The sequence below is a fragment of the Mastigoproctus giganteus genome, chromosome 12 (assembly GCF_048544385.1).
Source record: "Mastigoproctus giganteus isolate SK-2022 chromosome 12, ASM4854438v1, whole genome shotgun sequence".
NCBI lineage: Eukaryota > Metazoa > Arthropoda > Arachnida > Uropygi > Thelyphonidae > Mastigoproctus > Mastigoproctus giganteus.
In genome coordinates this window covers 12,233,657-12,254,592 of record NC_143586.1, presented here as the reverse complement: position 1 = coordinate 12,254,592, position 20,936 = coordinate 12,233,657, and the positions used below count along the sequence as shown (strand labels likewise).

The following is a 20,936-nucleotide window of genomic DNA, read 5'->3' as shown; positions in this document are numbered from 1 at the left end:
ATTTATCCGACTTATCTAGATGCAGTAGCATACTGTCTATACTGTCATTATCAACCTCTGTATCATCTGCGAACTTGGACATTAAGCCTGATATATCCTCATAAATATTATTGATGAATACACAAAACAATGGGCCCAGCACTAAATCTGCGGAACTCCACTAATAGCATTAGTCCACGAAGAGCAATGCCCATTGATTACCACTCTCTGTCGTCTCCCTTAATGCCATACCACTGCAATTTGTATAGCAGTCTTCTATGTGCAACAGTATCAAAATCTTTTCTGAAATCCAAGTATATGATATCAAAAATACTTTTTGCATTCAGTTCCTTTGTGACGACATCATAGTATCCAATGAAATTTGTCAGACAAGATCTCCCTTTAACAAACCCGTGCTGCGTCTTAACTACTACTGCAGTCTTGTCTAGATGATCTTGCAATGCTGCTTTAGCTAGTGACTCCATTATTTTCCCCAGAACACAAGTTAAACTAACAGGTCTATAGTTACTTGTGTGTCCTTTTTAATCCCCTTTGTCAATTGGGGATACATGTGCACAACTCCAGTCCATGGGGACCTCCCCTGATTCTAAGAAAGCTGTCATAATTATGACTAAGGGTTTACTACTTGCTTTGCTGCCTCCTTTAATATAACTGGATAAATCTCATCCACTCCAGTTGCCTTCCTTATATTTACCTTCAACAATTTCTCCTCCACTTTTCTCTCTGTTATTTCAAAATCACTTAGCTATCTGTTAGAGTTTGATACGCTTCTGGCATTCCTCTACTTGAATAACTGCTAGTCTGTGAATGTAGATGCAAATTACTCATTCAGTTTATCAGCTAGTGGGGCTCTCCCTGATCTCTACTTTATGACTCTATCAGACTCTACTCTACTCTATCAGACTCTATGTGTGCATAACCCCTGACTTTAAGGCCGCAACGGGCAATAAAGATTCTCTCTCTCTCTCTCTCTCTCTCTCTCTCTCTCTCTCTCTCTCTCTCTCTCTCTCTCTCAGATTATCTCACAATACTTGTCAAGCTTGTGTTGCGCGAAGAGTTTTTTTAATCGCGTGTTACTGACGATTATTTTGACGCAAGGATCATGTCGGACATACAGATTAAACTGTGAATTGTCAGACGGGGCTTAAATGCATCAGAAACATTAAAGAAGAGGTTCCCAAGCTTTCTCGGTGCACTGCATCCTTAGTGTTTCAGTAATTTTTTTCACGGCACTCCTAGGCCAAAAGAAATATCTAACACAGCGGTTTTCGACTTTTAAATATATACCTATATAATAATTTTATTCTTTATGTAGAGGTACTAAATAAAGATCAATTATAGATCACCACAAAATTAAAAAGATACGGTACAATGGATACTGTACACCTTTTTATAATGAAATAAATATACAAATTTTAAAAAAATAATAATAACTTTAAGTAACTTAAACCCAAATTACACGGCACTGGTTGGGTTGGGCGGCCATATTCCGGTGTGACTGAACTTTCCGGAGTGAAGTGGTTTCTCCATCAAGACAATGCCAGGCCACATGTGGCTAATACTGCCATATTTGCCGAGGTTCTGCCACATCCCCTTTATTCACGGACTTAGCCCCATGTGATTTCTTCCTGTTTCCATGTTAAAGAGAGAGCTGTGAGAGGCATGCATTTCGTGTCAAACACGATGATGCTCGCAGACCCACAACGGAAGCACTTCGCAGTCTTTCAAAAAATGGCTTGCAAGAAGCATTTAATGCGTGGGTACGGGGGTGGCGAAAGTGTTTAAAGTTCAAAGGACAGTATTTCGAGAAGGAGAAATCCACAAAAGATTCAGATGATGACAATTAAGATAAGATGTTGCACCTGTCTTCGAATTAAATTATCACCCCTCGTACTCCTGAGCATCTACCGCATCACAAAAGGACACATTACTGAACTGAAGTTCCTTTTCCGAAATATCTCATCCCAGCTGTAGAGCTTAAAAAAGCAGAAGAAATCTCCTCCCGTCGAAACAGGATTCCAACCCAAATCTTACTGCATGTAGTATGATAGTACAGCATTACATCCAATTAGCAGTGAGCAGTGGCGTATCCAGTTATCATTGTAAGGGGGCATGGCGTCCAGGTTTTTGAGTGCATTCTGCATTCTGTTTCTTTAATTTCAAATTTTTGGTTAATAGTGGGGGCATATGTTCTCTCTGCCCACCCCTAAATACACCTCTGGCAGTGAGGACCACTGTAATGGAGGCAGCTGAGCGTGACCTTTTTATCCTACTAGTAGAACCACAACGTTGATTTTAATAATGAACTAGAAAGCACGATGGCCAGGTCCAATGACTATTGTGCGCGAAGATTAATAAAATAAGAAATATTTCCTATTTCTTAAGAAAATAATAAGGAATAATTTCATTATTTCTTATTTGTCGGCGTAATGCGAATTACCGAAATGCATTAAAATATTTTAGTTCAACTCACAAAATTTCATGCAGTTTTGGTTACATTTGTATACGAAATAAATTTCTTGGTTCCAAACCTGCGAGCTCTGTCCGAAGAATATAATAGTATAAAGCTTTGGATCTACATCATAATAAATTCTCCCCTGCCTACCCCCCAACCTCTTACGCCGTAATTTATAAAGTGGCGCAGAGTTCAAGAAACTGGGCTTATGGGATGCGAAATAATGTATAGTTTAAAAGTTAAAGGATGTGGATAATTGTAATTAGGGTAATTCAAAAATGTATCGATATTTAATCACGATCAAACTAATTTCACTTGCACCATTAATAATATTAATTTATTTTCTTGATTGCACTCTGTTCGCAACAGCTGAAAGTAAGTGGTGAGATTTGGTTATGAGCCGTATCATAAATAATACCTTAATGTGAAATGCTTTAGAGAAATTTTATGTTAAAATTAACAGAATTATATAATTTACGTAATTAATTATTTTGCTTATCGTGTCACAACCATTGGAACATTTTATGGTGCAACAAGCTGTGCAGAAGGGGCCGGTGTTTATCTCTCAAAGAATTCCAATACTTATTGGGTGGGTAAGTGGAAGTTTATCTTTATAAAAAATCAGTGAACTCATGATTACCATTACTGGCTTGCAAGGACGCGAGATTTATAAAATTGCAGAACCACCTCGTCCATCATAATTTTTTTTATTATTTTTAAAAATTTATTTAGACATCCCAGGACAGCATAATGCTATAATTTTTTTTAACTTATAAGTGATTTTCGACAAGAATGCTTATCAGAACTCCCTCTTTTACAATTCTTACGTTATAAAATCAACCTGCATTATCTCACTTACCATATTTATTTATTATTTTGTAGGTATTTCAAGAAGCTGTCTTTTCTAGTGTAGTGTACACAGACTTTGCACTAGGATTTTTGGTGCCCGTAGGCAGAAATGTATTTGGTGCCCTTGAGATGCTTTTAAATTAAAATTTTAAATTTCGATGCTCCCCTCAGACGTTGGCGCCACTATGCCCCGTGCCACTTCTGTACAGGTAGCACAGTGGTATTGTCACCGCCCTCCCCACACCAGGTGGAAAAAGTCCAGGTTCAAATCCCGTCGATGATGCGAGGAACTTCAGTGAGCTTTTTTTTACTGCTTGGCTGAGTTAGTCAGTCTTGTATGTCTACAGCAAGGTTTCCCCCCCCCTAAAAAAACTGGGTTTTTTCATTCGGCAAAAAAGGCAAATCAACCAGAGAGCACACACAATTTACAGACACAATACATGTGGGTATATGTAAGAAATTACCGGGTGACCTTAATATAATAGTTACCATGTTCCGCTGGCCCTGAGTGTACACGTCATTAACTTGCATGGTTTGCCATCGAATTTATACCCCAGGGGCTCACATCTGGTGAGTATGGGCTTGGCAAACCCAGGGTCCTGAGCTGGATATCATCATTCTTCTCTTTCTTGGTGATTCCTTTCTGCTCTCGGTGCCTCCGTAGTCAGGTGGGCGGAAGCAGCAGTGCGTAGCACACGCTTCTTGATTAGACCAGGGTTCGAGCCCATGACCATCAAATACGGAGGATGCGGAAAGGTCAGAAATGACCACCGCATATCCCCGGAGCAATATGGCCTTAGTTGCTAATGCTCCTAAAAACCAAATAACAACAACAACCTTTCTGCTCTCTCTCTCTCTCTCTCTCTCTCACACACTCAGGGTAACTCGGGAATTTTTTTTTGGCTGGTGCAGCATAAGCCTCAGGCTTCCTTGCACCATATGGCTAATAATAATATATGTTGCCATAAAAAATGGAGAGCCCATTGTTAACTACAGCACTTTTATCAGTTGCCATAAGCAGTTACACAAAAGATGTAACCTTCTCTGATTCTTGGAGGCACTATCAGAGAATAAAAAGAAATTTTTGCATTATGTTTATATGTTGCCAGTAGGGATAAGAAGGTGATTATCATCCTTTTGTATAAGGCAATGGTTAGGCCACGTCTTGAGTACTGCAAACAGGCCTGGAAACCTCATTTTGCAGAAGGATGTGGATCTGTTGGAATGGGTGCAGAGTAGAGCATTAAGATTAGTGAGAAGAACCAAAGGGTGCTCTTAACAGAAAGGGCTTTATTTCTGCAAATTTTAGTGTGACATCAGCGAGGGGATCTGGAATCTCTTCAGTGCTGATGGAATCCTTCCTCTTGCTCAGGCTTAAAATATGAAAGGACATAAATTCAAATTGAAGTAGGATGATTGCAGGATAGATGTGCAGAAATTTTTTTTTCAGCTTCAGTAGTTGATTGTTGGTGTGACAGAAGTGGGTAGTTTGAATAAATTTAAGTTAAAACTAGACAAATTGTTATAGGGGATGGACAAATGATAGTGTCAGTTTATTTATTTGTTTTTTGCTTTCTTGCATCATTTGCTGGTACCAATATTAATGCTAACACTAAAATTGAAAATACAGTCATACATGCTTGCCTACGCCATTTGTTCATATAAATTTTCATCATAGTCATTTGGTTGCTAGTGCAGTCTAATCTCTTTTTGTTTTCCTATCATTTATGTCATACAGCAGTTCTCAATTGTGCTTTGCAATTAAAAGCGTAACATTTCCTCCCTTTTTCATTTCTGTCTTTCTGTACACATTGTATTCACTATATCTGAATTCTGCATTAGATATACCAAAATGTTATGATATTCTTGTAATGCTATTATATTGATATTGGTTGATTTAACTAGTACGTCAGTGATTTGTAGATGATAATAAAACTGTTCATCCAGTATGATAAATAGTTTATTATCAACATCATGAAAGTAGTTCTAATGTGTACAATTTGATAATTTTTTAAATATACATTAGCCTCTTGTTACACTTTTGGATATGCCAGTGGACCAAATCCATACTATGAAAGGATTCCACATATAATAATTCCACTTCTAAGCACACTAACTGTATATGGCTAAGAAAAGTAAGAAGATGTTGCAGGTCTGAGCCTGTATATGGCTGTGAAAATGTATAGCTCATGACAAACTCTGGCACCAAAAGTCTGACTAATCTTAATAATTCAATATGTTTACAGTTAAAATGGCTTCTGGAAACTTTTTGAATGATCATAGGTCTACCCCATACAATAATGGAGTTCAGAAACTGCTCAATGCATATAAAGAAATGTGATATCGTGTGTCCTTGAAACTTTATTTATTGAATTTGCATTTAAATATTTTTCTTGAAAACTACATTTATTCATGAATTTCTTTTTTTCTGTACAAATTGTATGGAAAAAAGAAATTATAATTGTTGGATTTCTTTTGATTTTAATGAGATTTGGAATAGATTGAAATATATTTTTGAAAGGCCCAAATATGAAATTTCATGGAAATCCACTTACATATGGGCAGATGGACATTGTGAAGACAATATAGGCACATATGCATATATATATATATATATATATATATAAAATAATCCTAAAAAAATATTGAGAACATATTTTAAATCAGTGTACAAAACTGGTTTAGAAAAGTGATAAAAAAAAAAAATTTCATTTGTTGACTACTGTAATTTGTCTGACCTACCATAAAATTTATTCTAACTACTCATAACCATAACACTAGAAGTTGTTGTTTATTCAGTTGATTTCTCATGGAATAATGTTATTAGTGGAGTTACCCAGGGTTCAGTGCTGGGCCCATTGTTGTTTTCTATATTTATTATTGATATTGATGAAGGTATATCAGGTTTAATGTTTAAGTTTGGAGATGGTACAAAGGTCGGCAGGGCATTCAGTATTTAAAGTAAGCTACTGCAAAAGATCTAGGAAAATTAGGCAAATGAGCTCAGAAATAACACTTGAAGTTTAGCATTGACAAATGCAAGTTACTACATATGGGTAGCAATAAACCAAGATTATCTGAACAGGTGTGTAATACTACACTCAGGGTAGTGGAAAATGAAAAAAAAATCTGAAGGTAATTGTGCAGTCAGATATGACGTTCTCTGAGCAGTGCAGAGCACTGCTCAGAGAACTTCCAGGCTGCCATAACAGCTCATGAGGTTTTGTCAATGATATACAGGAACTTTGTTATCAGGGATAAGGATGTGATTATCTCATTGTACAAGGCAGTGGTTAGGCTGCACCTTGAGTACTGCATACAGATCTGGATTCCTTATTTTAGGAATGATCTATTGAACTATGATATTAGGGAAAACTCCATTGAGTTCAGTGAAGTTGGCAATCCCCATAATGTGCTATGAATATATCATCTTTTAACTCCAAGTGTGACTAGAGTTATAAAAGTTTGGGAAACATTGGTATACAGTGAGAGAGTAAAAAGAATCCCTCCTTCACTGCCCACTAGACCAGCTCCATAAGCAGCAGTAATTGATGCATTCTTAAAAAATGCTATAGACTGTAAAATTTTTGGTATAAAAGTATAATACCAAGTTATCTCAAATCTGCAGTGAGGAAACATGCTTGGGGAGGTGTTACTCTACATTCCAAAAATGTTGCCTGCATATTATTCTGTGAGGTTTGTTGTACAGGAAAAGAATCTCATATATTATTAGTTAATTATAAATAAATGGTAGCAAATTAATTAGTTATGAACTTTTCATTTCTCTTAATCAAAAAATTGGCCCAAGGAAATATTAAATTTGAAATAATTTAAGATAAAAAAAAAAAAAAAGTACTGGAAATGAAAAGAACTGTGTACATTAGGTAATTTGTTGTCGTGGATAAGGGAACTCCTTATGTCCCAAACCCTTATAAAAGTTGTAGATCTCTTGGAAAGGTTTACTGAAAGGAACAAAAAGAGAGAGAGAGATAGAGAGAGAGAGGGGTTCTGTAAATTGTAATGTCTGAAAACTAGACATCTGCATTGAGACATAATTGATGTGTTTAAGGCTTTAAATGAGTTGAGTTAACTGGGTTTAAGTGGGTTGCATTAACTGAAGCCTTTCTTGGTGAGAGCATCCATTTGCTACTCTCATTAATCTCATTGCCCTTCCATGTTCTCGTTCCAGCAGTGCTACATTCTCCTAAAATGAGACCTCCAGACCTGCATGCAGTGCTCAGGTTTTGGCCTGACCTCCTTATCCCTGCTAGCATAGTTAGCATTAATTGAGGCATATGATGCAAGAAAGCAAGCTTATTGAGCATCAGCCAAAGGAAAAAAAAAAAAAAAAAAACCTCATTTCACCCAGCCAGTCACTCCAAATGTTGGTCTAGTTCAGCTTTAAATTTATTTAGCATTAGTAGAGGCATATTATGCAAGAAAGCAAGCTTATGCAGCATCAGCAAAAAAAAAAACACTTCCATTTCACCCCTCCATTCGTTCGAAATACCTGTCCAGCTGAGCCTTAAATTTATATAAGCTATCAACTTCCATAACAAGGGATGGAAATTTGTTCCACAAACCAACTACCCGCTGGCTAAAGGCAAATTTCCGCACATCTATCCTACATCTGTCTTTCCTCAATTTGAATTTATGCCATCTCAGGTGATTATTCTGAGCAAGAGGAAGAGTCCCATGAGCTCAAACCATTCAATGCTTTATACACCTTTTTCATATGATGAGAGCCTTGTCGATCAATTCGGCCCTGGAAAGATTGTGCGAGGCTCAAGGGGTAGAATTTTTTTTCAGCCTGGACTGTACTTGTTAACAGGAGAGATTGCTTCTACAGGGATGGGATACATTTAAATAGAAAGGGTGCAAGAATATTTGCTGATGCTATCGAGGCAGTGTTAGGTGGGTCGGAAAACTGCTAGCTTGGGGGGAGACGAAGATTAACAGTAGCCACTGGCAGAGGTGAAAGAGATTCTTGCACTGCTTCTATTGGAATGAGCAGAAGCCTGAAAAACAAGATGCAGGATATTTCAGAGACTGCTGGGAGTCATTGCAGTACAAATAAACACATGGGTTGTGTTAGGGTAGCTAAGAATAGAAATAGGTGCATGTATACTTGCGTGTACACCAATGCCAGGAGTTTAGTAAATAAATTTGACGAATTTGAAGTATTGCTCAAAGCATCAAAGGCAGATATTGTTGGGATACCAGAGACGTGGTGTCACACAGATATAAGGAATGCAGAACTGGAATTTGGGGAGTACAACGTCTACAGAAAGGATAGGAAGGGAGGAGGGGTTATGCTATTAGTTAAGAAATGCATAAAATCCAAGGAAGTGAAGCCAGTGGACATCGCTGGACAGTGCAGTGTCGAGTCAGTTTGGTGTGACATAAGCATTGGGAGATCAAAATTGAGAGTAGGAGTGTGCTATAGGCCTAATGACTCTGATGAGTATAATAAGAAACTGTACAGGGAAATAGTGTGCCAATAAATCAGTCTTATAATGGGAAATTTTAATTTCCCAGATATTGACTGGAATTTGGGGGCTGGTCACTCACACACTAGCAAGGCTTTTGTGGATTTATTGAATGATTGTTTTCTACATCAGCATGTTCGGGAGGCAGCTAGAGGGAGGAATACTCTTGATTTGATTATCAGCAGTGATTCTTCATGCATTAAGAATTTGCAGATAAATGAACCACTAGGTGGCAGTGATCAGTGTGCTGATGTGGGATTTACTCAAAGAGGTAACTACCATCAGGGGTAAAGGGAAGGGTTATTGCTTTCGTAAAGGCGACTACGATGGACTGAGACAGTATTTAAATTCTATACAGTGGGACCAACTGATGATGTTACCAACAGCAAATGCAAAATGGGAAGCTTTCAAAGAATTTATCTTGGAAGCTACTAGGCTTTACATACCAACTAAGAAATATTGTTCAAGGTTTAGGCCTAAATGGATGTCAGATGAACTGATGAGGCATAAGGCAGAGAAGAAACATGCATGGGATACATGACACAGAAGCCTATGATAGATACAAGTTGATCTGTAACCAAGTTACAAAGGAGGTTAGGCACGCCAAGGCAGATTACGAGAAATCTTTGGCAAAGGATGCAAAGAAAACCAGCAAAGAGTTCTTTACTTATGTAAACTCTAGGAGGAAGGGGATGAATCAGATTGGTCCACTTGATATCGATGGGCCAACTGTTGATGATCTTGCTCAGGTAGTTAACAAACTAAATGAATATTTTGCATCGACATTCACACATGAGGAGTTATTTAGCGAGGTTAAAGCCAGAGGTGTATTCAACTCTAGCAGTAAGCTAGAGAATCTTGTAATAACTGAGAGTAAAGTGGAGGAGAAATTGTTGAAGATAAACACAAGAAAATCACCCGGGGTGGATGTGATCTATCCAGTTATATTAAAGGAGGCAGCAGAGGAAGTAAGCAAACCCTTAGCCATAATTATGAGAGCTTCCTTGGACTCAGGGGAGGTACCCACAGACTAGAGATGTGCAAATGTGACCCCAATTCACAAAGGAGGATCAAAGGCTGACACAAGTAATTATAGACCTGTGAGTTTAACTTCTGTTCCAGGAAAATTAATGGAGGCACTAGTTAAAGCACTGCAGGATCATTTAGACAAGACTTCAGTTATAGCTCGGACACAGCATGGTTTTGTTAAGGGAAAGTCTTGCCTGACCAATTTGATTGGATACTATGATGTAGTCACAAAGGAACTGGATGCAGGGAATAACTTTGATATTATATACTTGGATCTTAGAAAGGCTTTTGATACTGTTGCACATGGAAGACTGCTGCACAAATTGGAGCAGTGTGACATTGGAGGCAAATTGCTGCTGTGGATAAAGGGGTGGCTGAGGGGGAGTAGACAGAGAGTGGTAATCAATGGGCACTGCTTGTCGTGGACTAATGTTATTAGTGGAGTCCCTCGGGGCTCAGTGTTGGGTCCATTGCTGTTTTCTGTATTCATAAATAATATTGATGGTATATCAAGCTTAATGTCGAAGTTTGCAGATGATACAAAGGTAGGCAGGGTTGTCAAGGACACTACTGACACTATGCTGCTGCAACAGGATCTGGAAAGGTTGAGCAGATGGGCTGAGAGGTGGCAAATGAAGCTTAACATTGACAAATTTAAAGTACTACACATGGGAAACAGCAACCCCAGAGCAACGTATCAACTCTGTGGTACTACACTGACAGTGGTAGAGAATGAAAGGGACTTGGGGGTGGTTGTGCAGGCAAATATGAAGTTCTCCGAGCAGTGCAGACGGGCTGCAAGAGTAGGTCATGGTGTATTGTCAATGATATATAGGAATTTTTCTAGCAGGGATAAGGAGGTGATTATTCCCTTGTATAAGGCAATGGTCAGGCCACACCTAGAGTACTGTATACAGGTCAGGAGGCCTCATTTCAAGACTGATGTAGAGCTGCTGGAACGAGTACAGAGAAGGGCAACAAGATTAGTGAATGGAACAAAGGGGTGCTCTTACGAAGAAAGGCTTAAGTTTTGCAAATTACAGTGTCTGGAGACTAGGCACCAGCGAGGTGATCTGATAGATGTGTATAAAGCCATTTGAGCATGCGCAGTGCTGATGGGATTCTTCCTCTCGCTCAGAATAATCACCAGAGAGGGCATAAATTCAAATTGAGGAAAGACAGATGTTGGATAGACGTGCGGAAATTTGCCTTTAGCCAGCGAGTGGTTGGTTGGTGGAACAGACTTCCATCCCTTGTCGTGGAAGTTGATAGCCTAAATAAGTTTAAGGCTCAGCTGGACAGGTATTTTGAACGAACAGAGGGGTGAAGTGGAAGTGGTTTTTTTTTTTTTTGGCTGATGCTGCATAAGCTTGCTTTTTTGCATCAAATGCCTTTACTAATGCTAATTCTTCCATGTGCAACAGTATCAAAAGCCTTTCTAAGATCCAAATATATAATATCAAAGTTATTCCCTGCATCCAGTTCTTTTGTGACTGCATCATAGTATCCAATCAAATTGGTCAGGTAACACCTTTCCCTTAACAAAACCATGTCCAAAACCAGTCCGAGCTATAACTGAAGTCTTTTCCAGATGATCCTGCAGTACTTCTTTAACCAGTGCCTCCATTAATTTTCCTGGAACAGAAGTTAAACTCACAGGTCTATAATTACTTGTGTCAGCCTTTGATCCTTCTTTGTGAATTGGGGTTACATTTGCACATCCCCAGTCTATGGGTACCTCCCCTGTGTCCAAGGAAGCTCTCATAATTGTGGCCAAGGGTTTGCTTACTTCCTTTGCTGCCTCCTTTAATATAACTGGATAGATCCCATCCACCCCCCAGGTGCCTTTCTTGTGTTTATCTTCAACAATTTCTCCTCACTTTGCTCTCAGTTATTACAAGATTATCTAGCCTACTTCCAGGGTTGAATACACATCTGGCATTCTCCTCGCTGAATAACTCCTCATGTGTGAATGTCGATGCAAAATATTCATTTAGTTTGTTAGCTCCCTGAGCAGGATCATCAACAGTTGAACCATCGATATCAAGTGGACCAATCTGATTCATCCCCTTCCTCCTAGAGTTTACATAAGTAAAGAACTCTTTGCTGGTTTTCTTTGCATGCTTTGCCAAAGATTTCTCGTAATCTGCCTTCACCTGCCTAACCTCCTTTGTAACTTGGTTACAGACCAGCTTATATCTGTCATAGGCTTCTGTGTCACAAGTTAATTTATATGTATCCCATGCATTTTTCTTCTCTGTCATATGTCTCATTAGTTCATCTGACATCCATTTAGGCCTAAACCTTGAACAATATTTCTTAGTTGGTATATAAAGCCTAGTAGCTTCCAAGATAAGTTCTTTGAATGCTTCACATTTTGAATTTGCTTTTTTGTAACATCATCAGTTGGTCCCACTGTATAGAATTTAAATATTGGCTCAGAACAGAACATAGTAGTCACTTTTATGAAAGCAAAAACCCTTCCCTTTACCCCTGATGGTAGTTACCTCTTTAAGTAAATCCCACTTCAGCACAATGTGATCATTGCTACCTGGTGGTTCCTTTATCTTCAGATTCTTAATGCATGAAGAATCACTACTGATAATCAGATCAAGAGTATTACTCCCTCTAGTTGCCTCTCGAACATTGTAGAAAACAATCATCCAATAAATCCACAAAAGCCTTGCTAGTGTGTGAGTGATCAATCCACAAATTCTTGTCAATATCTGGGAAAAATTAAAATCCCCCATTATAAGACTCTGATTTACTGTCCCACTCTATTTCCCTGTACAGTTTCTTATTATACTCATCAGTCATTAGGCCTATAGCACACTCCTACTCTCAATTTTGATCTTCCAATGCTTATGTCACTCACACCAAACTGACTCGACACTGCACTGTCCAGCGATGTCCACTGGCTTCACTTCCTTGGATTTTATGCATTTCTTAACTAATAGCATAACCCCTCCTCCCTTCCTATCCTTTCTGTAGACGTTGTACTCCCCAAATTCCAGTTCTGCATTCCTTATATCTGTGTGACACCACGTCTCTGGTATCCCAACAATATCTGCCTTTGATGCTTTGAGCAATACTTCAAATTCGTCAAATTTATTTACTAAACTCCTGGCATTGGTGTACACGCAAGTATACATGCACCTATTTCTATTCTTAGCTACCCTAACACAACCCATGTGTTTATTTGTACTGCAATGACTCCCAGCAGTCTCTGAAATATCCTGCATCTTGTTTTTCAGGCTTCTGCTCATTCCAATAGAAGCAGTGCAAGAATCACTTTCACCTCTGTCAGTGGCTACTTTTAATTTATTAGTCCTTGTATCCCCCAAGCTAGCTGTTTTCCGACACACCTAACACTGCCTCGATAGCATCAGCAAATATTCTTGCACCCTTTCTATTTAAGTGTATCCCAACCCTGTAGAAGCAGTCTCTCCTGTTAACAAGTACAGATCAGGCTGAAAAAAATTGTACCCCTTGAGCCTTGCACAATCATTCCAGGACCGAATTGATCAACAAGGCTCTCATCATATACTCCCTCCTGTCATATCTGGGCAGAATTGCAGACACTTTCAAATTCAACTCTAATTCACAGCTTTTTTTCAACAGTGACCTGTAGTTGTTAAGTAATTCTGCCGGTCTCCTACTCTTAATATCATTAGTGCCAACGTATACAACTATATCACCTTTTGTGCCCTTAAAAGATGATATCTGCTGTACGTCATCAACCTTTGCCCCTGACAGACATACCCTGGTCCTGTTCCATCTATCCTTTTTACAAAGCATATCCCTATTTCCCTGACAATAGAGTCACCAACAACTACTAGTTCCTGTGGGACCAGCGCATTCTGCCTTGGGGGTTGCTGCTGTGTTGCGTGATGACCAAGTGCAAGCTCTGGCGTTGATCTGGGCAGCTGAGAGCTTGATGGGCCCCTCAATTTAGATCCTTCGAGGGCATCCACTCTGTTCTTCAAGTTCTCATATAGGCCCATAACAACACTGAGTTGTCGCCTGATTTCCTTACACTCTTTACATCGCGCATACACAAAGAAATTCCCCATGGCAATATCATGTCCCGTACCCGATTGCTCCACAAACATCATGCAAGCCGTGCATTTTAAAAGGGCGCATTATGACCCCCGTAGTCCATGCGCCATTAAACCTCAATACAAACAAACAAACAAGCATTTTAAAAGGCTGTGATTCAGAGGGCAACTGCCCCCCCCATCAGTTCTCTCCTGAGCCACAGCACTCCCATTAGCTCGGGCCTTTTGCTTTGCTGCTCTGGTCTGAGTCGTGATTTCGATTTAATTTGAATAAAATTTCAATTTCAGTACAAAATTATAACCATAAACTTGTATCCCAACAGAGTTATAACGCTGTATATATTTTTCGGTATCGAGTATTTTCTACAAGTTCTGTTTATATAACTTCCGTGTCAAGTTATGTATTAATTAATTATGTTACGTTTGTAATCTAAGTCGTTATATGTATTTAGTTAAAGTACAATTTAATTGACAATGAAGTTTAATAAGATTAATAGATTTTACTGCCGACCAGGCTAGCCGGGTAGGTAAAGTGCCTGGAAACCCAAAGGTCGCGGGTTCGATTCCCGCCTCGGGCTGGATATCACGATGGTGCTGAACCAACCAGTTGGTTGGATATCCCGGCCACGATACACGATGGAAGCAAGAAAAAACTGGTTCCTTCATGTATTAATCACATCATATGAAATAAATAAAATAGATTTTACTGATTAATTGACAATATTATATTATATACTATACTACACTAAGCTTACGCTATCTAGTTCGGGATATAATGTTGTGTTGTATAACAATGGCGGCTAGTTACAAACGGTAAATCTACGGACACTTAAGTATTAATTACCTTCCAAATCTCTCTGTCTTGATTCAGAATAAACTAAGGATCCTGACTAGGTCTATAAGCTACTTATAGAGAATAATTTGATGTAACAATTGGTCAATAAAGCGGCTAAATATGGCTAAAAAAACTTCTCCTTCAGCGGAGCTGCAACTTGTAACATGTGGATTTGATATCCTTACCGATACTTTTATGCAATTACAAGGCTGAGTAAAGAATAAATACAAAACCAGATTAATCAGAAAATCACAACATAATGCTATACTACTAAATTTAAATTAAAAGTTTTAGAAAAACAATTTCAAATCAATAAATAAGAAAATCCACTTAGCGGCTTTGAACACTTCTGACTCCCAATAGCCTCGTCAGCAGACTCAAGCTATTAATTTCCACAACAACAGATGGAAGTCTGTTCCAGCAATCAACTACCCGCTGGCTAAAGGCAAACTTCTGCACATCTATTCTACAACTGTCTTTCCTCAATTTGAATCTATGCCATCTCAGGTTCTTAATTTCAGCAAGTGGAAGTGTGCCCTTAGCATTGAGCCTGCTCAAACCATTCAAGGCCTTGTACACCTGTCAGATCATCCTGCAGGTGCCTAGCCTTCATATGCTACAACTGACAGAATTTAAGCCTCTCCTGGTAAGAGAACCCCTTTTGTTCCTCTGACCAATCTTGTTGCCCTTCTCTGTACTTGTGACAACATCAGTGCAACTTTCCTATATTCATATATATAGATCAGGAAATTATAACAAGACAGTAGGTATTTGGGGTGGAGGAAACAAAATTGGAACAGTCTTCAGTCTCACTGATAGTAATATCAGCTTTATGTTATACATATTAATTAGACTTGAATGCCAAGTTCATGTATATCATTGACAAAACTCCATGAGCTGTCCTGGCAGCCTGTCTGCATTGCTCAGAGAACATCATATCTGGCTGTACAGTTATCCCCGGGTTCTTTTCCTTCTTCACTACCCTGAGTGTAATACCACACAGTTGATACCTTAATCTTGGATTACCGTTACTGCTACCCATACACAATACTTTGCACATGTCACTGTTAAATTTCAGTGTCCACTTCTCAGCCCATCTACATAACTTTTCTAGGTCTGTTGCAGCAGCATACTGTCATTAAAATCCCTGCCTACCTTTGTTTTTTCTTTTTAGCATAAACTGCCGTATTTGTTTCATTGATTATGTATGGAGGGACAAGGACAACTATTTTTTTATAATTGTCTGATGGAGATAAATCATTAAATTACATTGATGGTTTTGTATTCAAACATGTATAAAAAATGAATGTCAGTTTTCTGTTATTGTATTATGTTACATGAATATTATTGAAAGCTATCATTATTCACACTCAGTGGCTAAATATTAGTTTCAAAGGAACTGATTTTATTTTATTGTTTAGATTAATGCTTCTGTGTAGCTATCATATTATGTAATACATAATATTATATATTACTTAGATATATATAATTCAAAACATTTAAAATTAGTAAATGAATAATACTAATAATGTCTACTTGCAGCATTATTACTTTTACTGATAAAACCAATAATAATTATTTTCTCATTTCAGGACTTATTGTGAATGTGTCTAACGATGGACCAACAGTCCTGGATTCTGCAATTAGCATTAATATAACTTTGACAGGGGCAAAACCAGGATATAATTATCTCTATTACCTAGAAGATAACAGTAGTCATCCTCAGAAGTTGCAGAAAATGGGTGGTGACAACATCAGTGCAACGTTCCTATATCCAAAGGATATATATAGATCAGGAAATTATAACATGACAGTAGGTATTTGGGATAGAGGAAACAAAATTGGAGCTGGTTGGACAATCTTCAGTCTCACTGGTAATATCAACTTTATGTTATACGTATTAATTAGACTTGAATGTCGAACCATACAAATGTTAACAATGTGCAGGTGTATATAATGCTTTGCAGTTGTAATTATTTAATCTAAATATACTAATCTTCCCATGCAGCATTACTAATTTTGTATAATTCTGTAGTGGCACAGTGAGATAATTTCCTTCATAAAAATCACAAAAAATTGTCTATTTCAGAAAAATTTTAAATATATATGCCAATTTTACCAGTTGCATCTAATTTAAACTTTCTTTAAATAAAGAAATTCTGATAGTGAGTATATTTTTATGTACGGGCAACCCCCATAATAACACAGTACTTTTAGAACACGGTTTCACTCTAATACAATTGATAAACTGCAGCAGTCCTCACACAATATGGTTACTTATATAACACGGTTTTGCTGTAACACAGAGAATTGCGGAAAACCTTGCATAACATAATATTTTTGAGCTTTTATGCTGGGGAAAAGCCTGCTGCTATGTTGGATGTAATTTTTCAACATTTCGATTCTTTTTTTGTGAATCCCCACTGTTGACTCTAGTCGTTATGAAAAAAATTATTGGGAAATCCCCATGTTAGTTCTGTGCTATTGAACTTGTGCTTGTTTGAGACCATAAAAAAATTGTGATTCAAAGCATGCAGTTTGTGACTTGTAAGGTTATTTTGATTTTTATTTGATTGTTTATAAAATTTTCAGGTATGTATAACTAAGTTTTGTTCTTCAAAGAACCGTATCAGAATAATTTCTTTGATTTGAATTAAATTCCAGCCCTAAGTTATAACTAAGGAAAGTAAAAAAGCACTGCTCAAAAGCCACTATTTCTCTAGAATCAAAGATACAAATTTTAGAGTGTCTTAAAAAGAGGAAAGGGTGACATTGCAAAAAGTTTAAATTTGAATTAAGCAACAATCTGGACCATAAAAAAAAATGAGCAGAAAATTAGAATTATTTTTGCTGCAGGATCTTTCATTTCCACAAATATGACAGCTCGTCCCTGAGTGCCAATAATCGAGAAAATGGAAAAAGCACTCAGTATTTGGATTGACAAAAAAAAACAGATTCCATTAGATGACAATGTAATTAAATAAAAGGCATTAAAAATTTATAACCATTTAAAAGAAAATAGAGAATCTTCTGTTAACCCAGATTTTGTTGCCTGTAAAGGTTGGTTTGAGCACTTTAAAAACCGCTTCTCATTACATAACATAAGAATTCAAGGGGAAAGTGCATTAGCTGATAACGAAGCTGCCAAGAAGTATGCACAGGAGTTTCAAAAAATTATTTAAGTGTATGGATATACACCACATCAAGTTTTCAATGCTGATGAGACAGGTCTTTGGTGGGAAAAAATGCCCAACAGAACGTTTATTTCAAAAAAAAAAGAGAAAACTACACCAGATTTTAAGGTATCAAAAAAACCGTGTAACGTTACTTATGTGCAGAAAGCATCAGGAGATTACATAATAAAACCTATGCTAGTTTATTGATCCTCTAATCCTTGTGCAATGAAAGATGTAAATAAAAACATGTTATCAGTATATTGGAAAGAAAATAAAAAAACTTGGGTAACTGCTGATTTATTCAAAGAATGATTTCTAAATTGTTTTGTGCCAGCTGTGTAAAACTATTTAAAATAGAAAAATCTAGATTTCAAAGTTTCACCAAGTCATCCAAAAGTTGAAGTAATGTTCCCACCACCTAATAGAACTTCTTTGATTCAGCCATTAGATCAAGGCATTATATCTACCTTTAAAACTCATTACCTTAGAAAATCATTACAATGGATTTTGGAAAAAATTGATTCTGAATCTATTGAAGTGATGGAGGCATGAAAACATTTTTCAATTGTGGGCTGTATTGGGATTAGGGCTTGCAAACCGGTTTTCATATGGAGTTGTTATAACCGAAACCGAGCTTCTAAAACCGGATTCGAATAATTTTTTTTTAGTTAGCCCTCGAATATAGTTTTCTGTTATGCACATTTTCTTTTATTTGTTTGTTCGTTTGTCTGGATCGTTCAACTGCTTTATGTTTTAAACATGTTTTTTATTTTATTTTATTTTATGTTTAGGTACGAATCTCATGGGCAAGTGGCCCAAATCTAGGAGGGGTACCTTCTCACCTGTATTATGGCACGATGCAGGTGTACTCATTTACGACTGAGTGAGTCGGAGCGATAGCGTAAAAGAAAATGCTCAACATTTCTCCGTTCCATCTATCTTGTTCGCCAGGCAAGTTATGGAATGCGCCTTATTGATGGTTACCCATTAGAAACAGATTTGCTGAATATTGCATCAAATTTCGATCGTAGAAAGTTTTTTTTGCTTCTTTATTCCAATTAAATTTGCGATCAAATGTTCTCCAAAAAGCAGCTTCACCAAATTTAGCTTTTATGTAATTTTGAAAATACAATAGATTTAATTGGGGGAAAAAAAATTGCAAGTAAATAAATAAAAAATTTCTTTCGTGAAAATTTTGAAACTTGCCTCGTTTAGACTCTTCATTCAGTGCTTGCGGGAGTGACACACAGTATTGTGCCTTTGTTATCTTCAATATTTTTGTTTAAAATTGTCGGTGATATAAATTCCTACTAATTAATATTTATTACTCTTAATATGTCTAAGATAAAATCAAATGTATGGAATTATTTTGCTCGAAAAAGCAAAGATGAAGCACAATGTTCGAAATGTCAGAAGATAATGAAGTCGTCTGGAGGCTCTACATTATCTTTGATGTTGCATTTAAAGAAAATGCATCAGATTAACATTAAACAAGATAACAGTGAACCTCCCGTAAAAATGGTAAGAACATTAGAAAACTTTATTGTTAAAAAATATATGGAAGAAGAGATTTCAAAATTAGCTGCTTTAGATGGATTTTCTTTTAATTCAATTGCCAAGATTGAGTTTATACAATCAAGCCTTCACCTTCAAAGAAATAAATACGATAAATTACCACCAGCCTCAGTGAATGGAATTAAAAATATGGTTCTGAATTATTATAAAACTAAGAAAGAAGAACTCATTCAGCATTTCAAAAATTCATTGGTTTTGTGTGCATGGTATTCATTGACTCTAGACGAATATACGTCTATACAAAATAAAAGGTATATGAATATAAATGTGCATTCAAAAGACAATCATTGGTCGTTAGGTCTTATTGAGATTAACAGTTCACTTGATAGCAGAAGAACTGAGCAAATTGTGAATGGACACTTGAAGGAATTTGGTTAGAACTTGGATGAGGATATTGTTGCCTGCACCACCGATGGAGCAGCAATGATGATTAAGTTTGGCAAGTAAATTACGCCTAATAATCAACAATCTATAGCCCATTGTATACATCTGTCAGTTATGGATGTACTTTATGAAAAAGCAATCAATTATTGCTTTTTCATAAAGATTATGGTGCCACAGTCTCTGAGTCTCCCAAAGACAGTGAAGAAAATGAAAATAATGAAGAAAGTAGTGATGATGAAGAAGTTGAAGAAAGACAGCAAGGCGTGCTTTATCAAACCGACTTTACCGATGAGCTCATTTATTTCTTCAATCCAATGGCCAATATTGCACAAACTATTAACCAAGTCAGAAAAATTTGCAAGCTTTTTCGAAAATCGCCTACCAAAAATGACATATTACAAAATTTTGTTAAAGCAAAATTTAATAGGAAAGAATATAAACTTATATTAGATTGCAAGACTAGATGGGATAGCACATTCTATATGATTGAGAGATTTTTGAAATTGAAAAATTGCATTCCAAATGCTCTATGTGCAGCTGTCAACTGAAGCCGTGTCTGACGATGACTAGAAAACACTTGATTGCTACGTGAAACTTTGCGACCAGTTGAAATGATTCTGAAGGCTATAACCTAAGAAGATACAGACTTACTTAAAGCAGAGTCTTCAACAGAATTTCTGCTTGCTAAGCTTGATACAGCAGAAAACCCATTTGCTTTAAAGTTTCACCAAAGCCTTTTGCAGCGTTACAATGCAAGACGAAATTGCCCAACTGTGGCTTTGCTGAGCTATCTACACAACCCCAAAAAGTTTAGGAAAGAAGATTCAGGTTCCAGAACTTTTGATTTTCCAAGTAAGTAAGTTTGGAAAAAGCACGCTGAAGAGATTCATCAAAGATTATTTGCAAAACATTCCGAAGGAGTCTTAGCGTTGAATGAAGAAACTGAAAATAAACGAACTGTTCTTTTAGAAGAAAACAGACTCATCTAGTTCCGATGTTGGAGATACTCATGCGAGTGTATGATAGTGTAATAAAGAGATTAACTGAAGAGCCTTCAAAATATCTGAGTGAATTGGAAATCAGCAA

The 20,936-nt window shown here is 37.2% G+C and overlaps 1 protein-coding gene across 1 annotated transcript in view; it reads left to right on the top strand.

Annotated features, from left to right (window-relative positions):
* The first annotated feature begins 2,671 nt into the window (after nucleotides 1-2,671).
* LOC150076692 (transmembrane protein 130-like) overlaps nucleotides 2,672-20,936 on the top strand; it is a 45,689-nt gene continuing 27,424 nt past the window's right edge. The window contains exons 1-2 of the mRNA XM_090386611.1: nucleotides 2,672-2,830; nucleotides 16,308-16,589. Coding sequence (XP_090242737.1) covers nucleotides 2,734-2,830; nucleotides 16,308-16,589 — 379 coding nt within the window. The 5' untranslated portion in view covers nucleotides 2,672-2,733. The remainder of the gene's footprint in view (nucleotides 2,831-16,307; nucleotides 16,590-20,936) is intronic.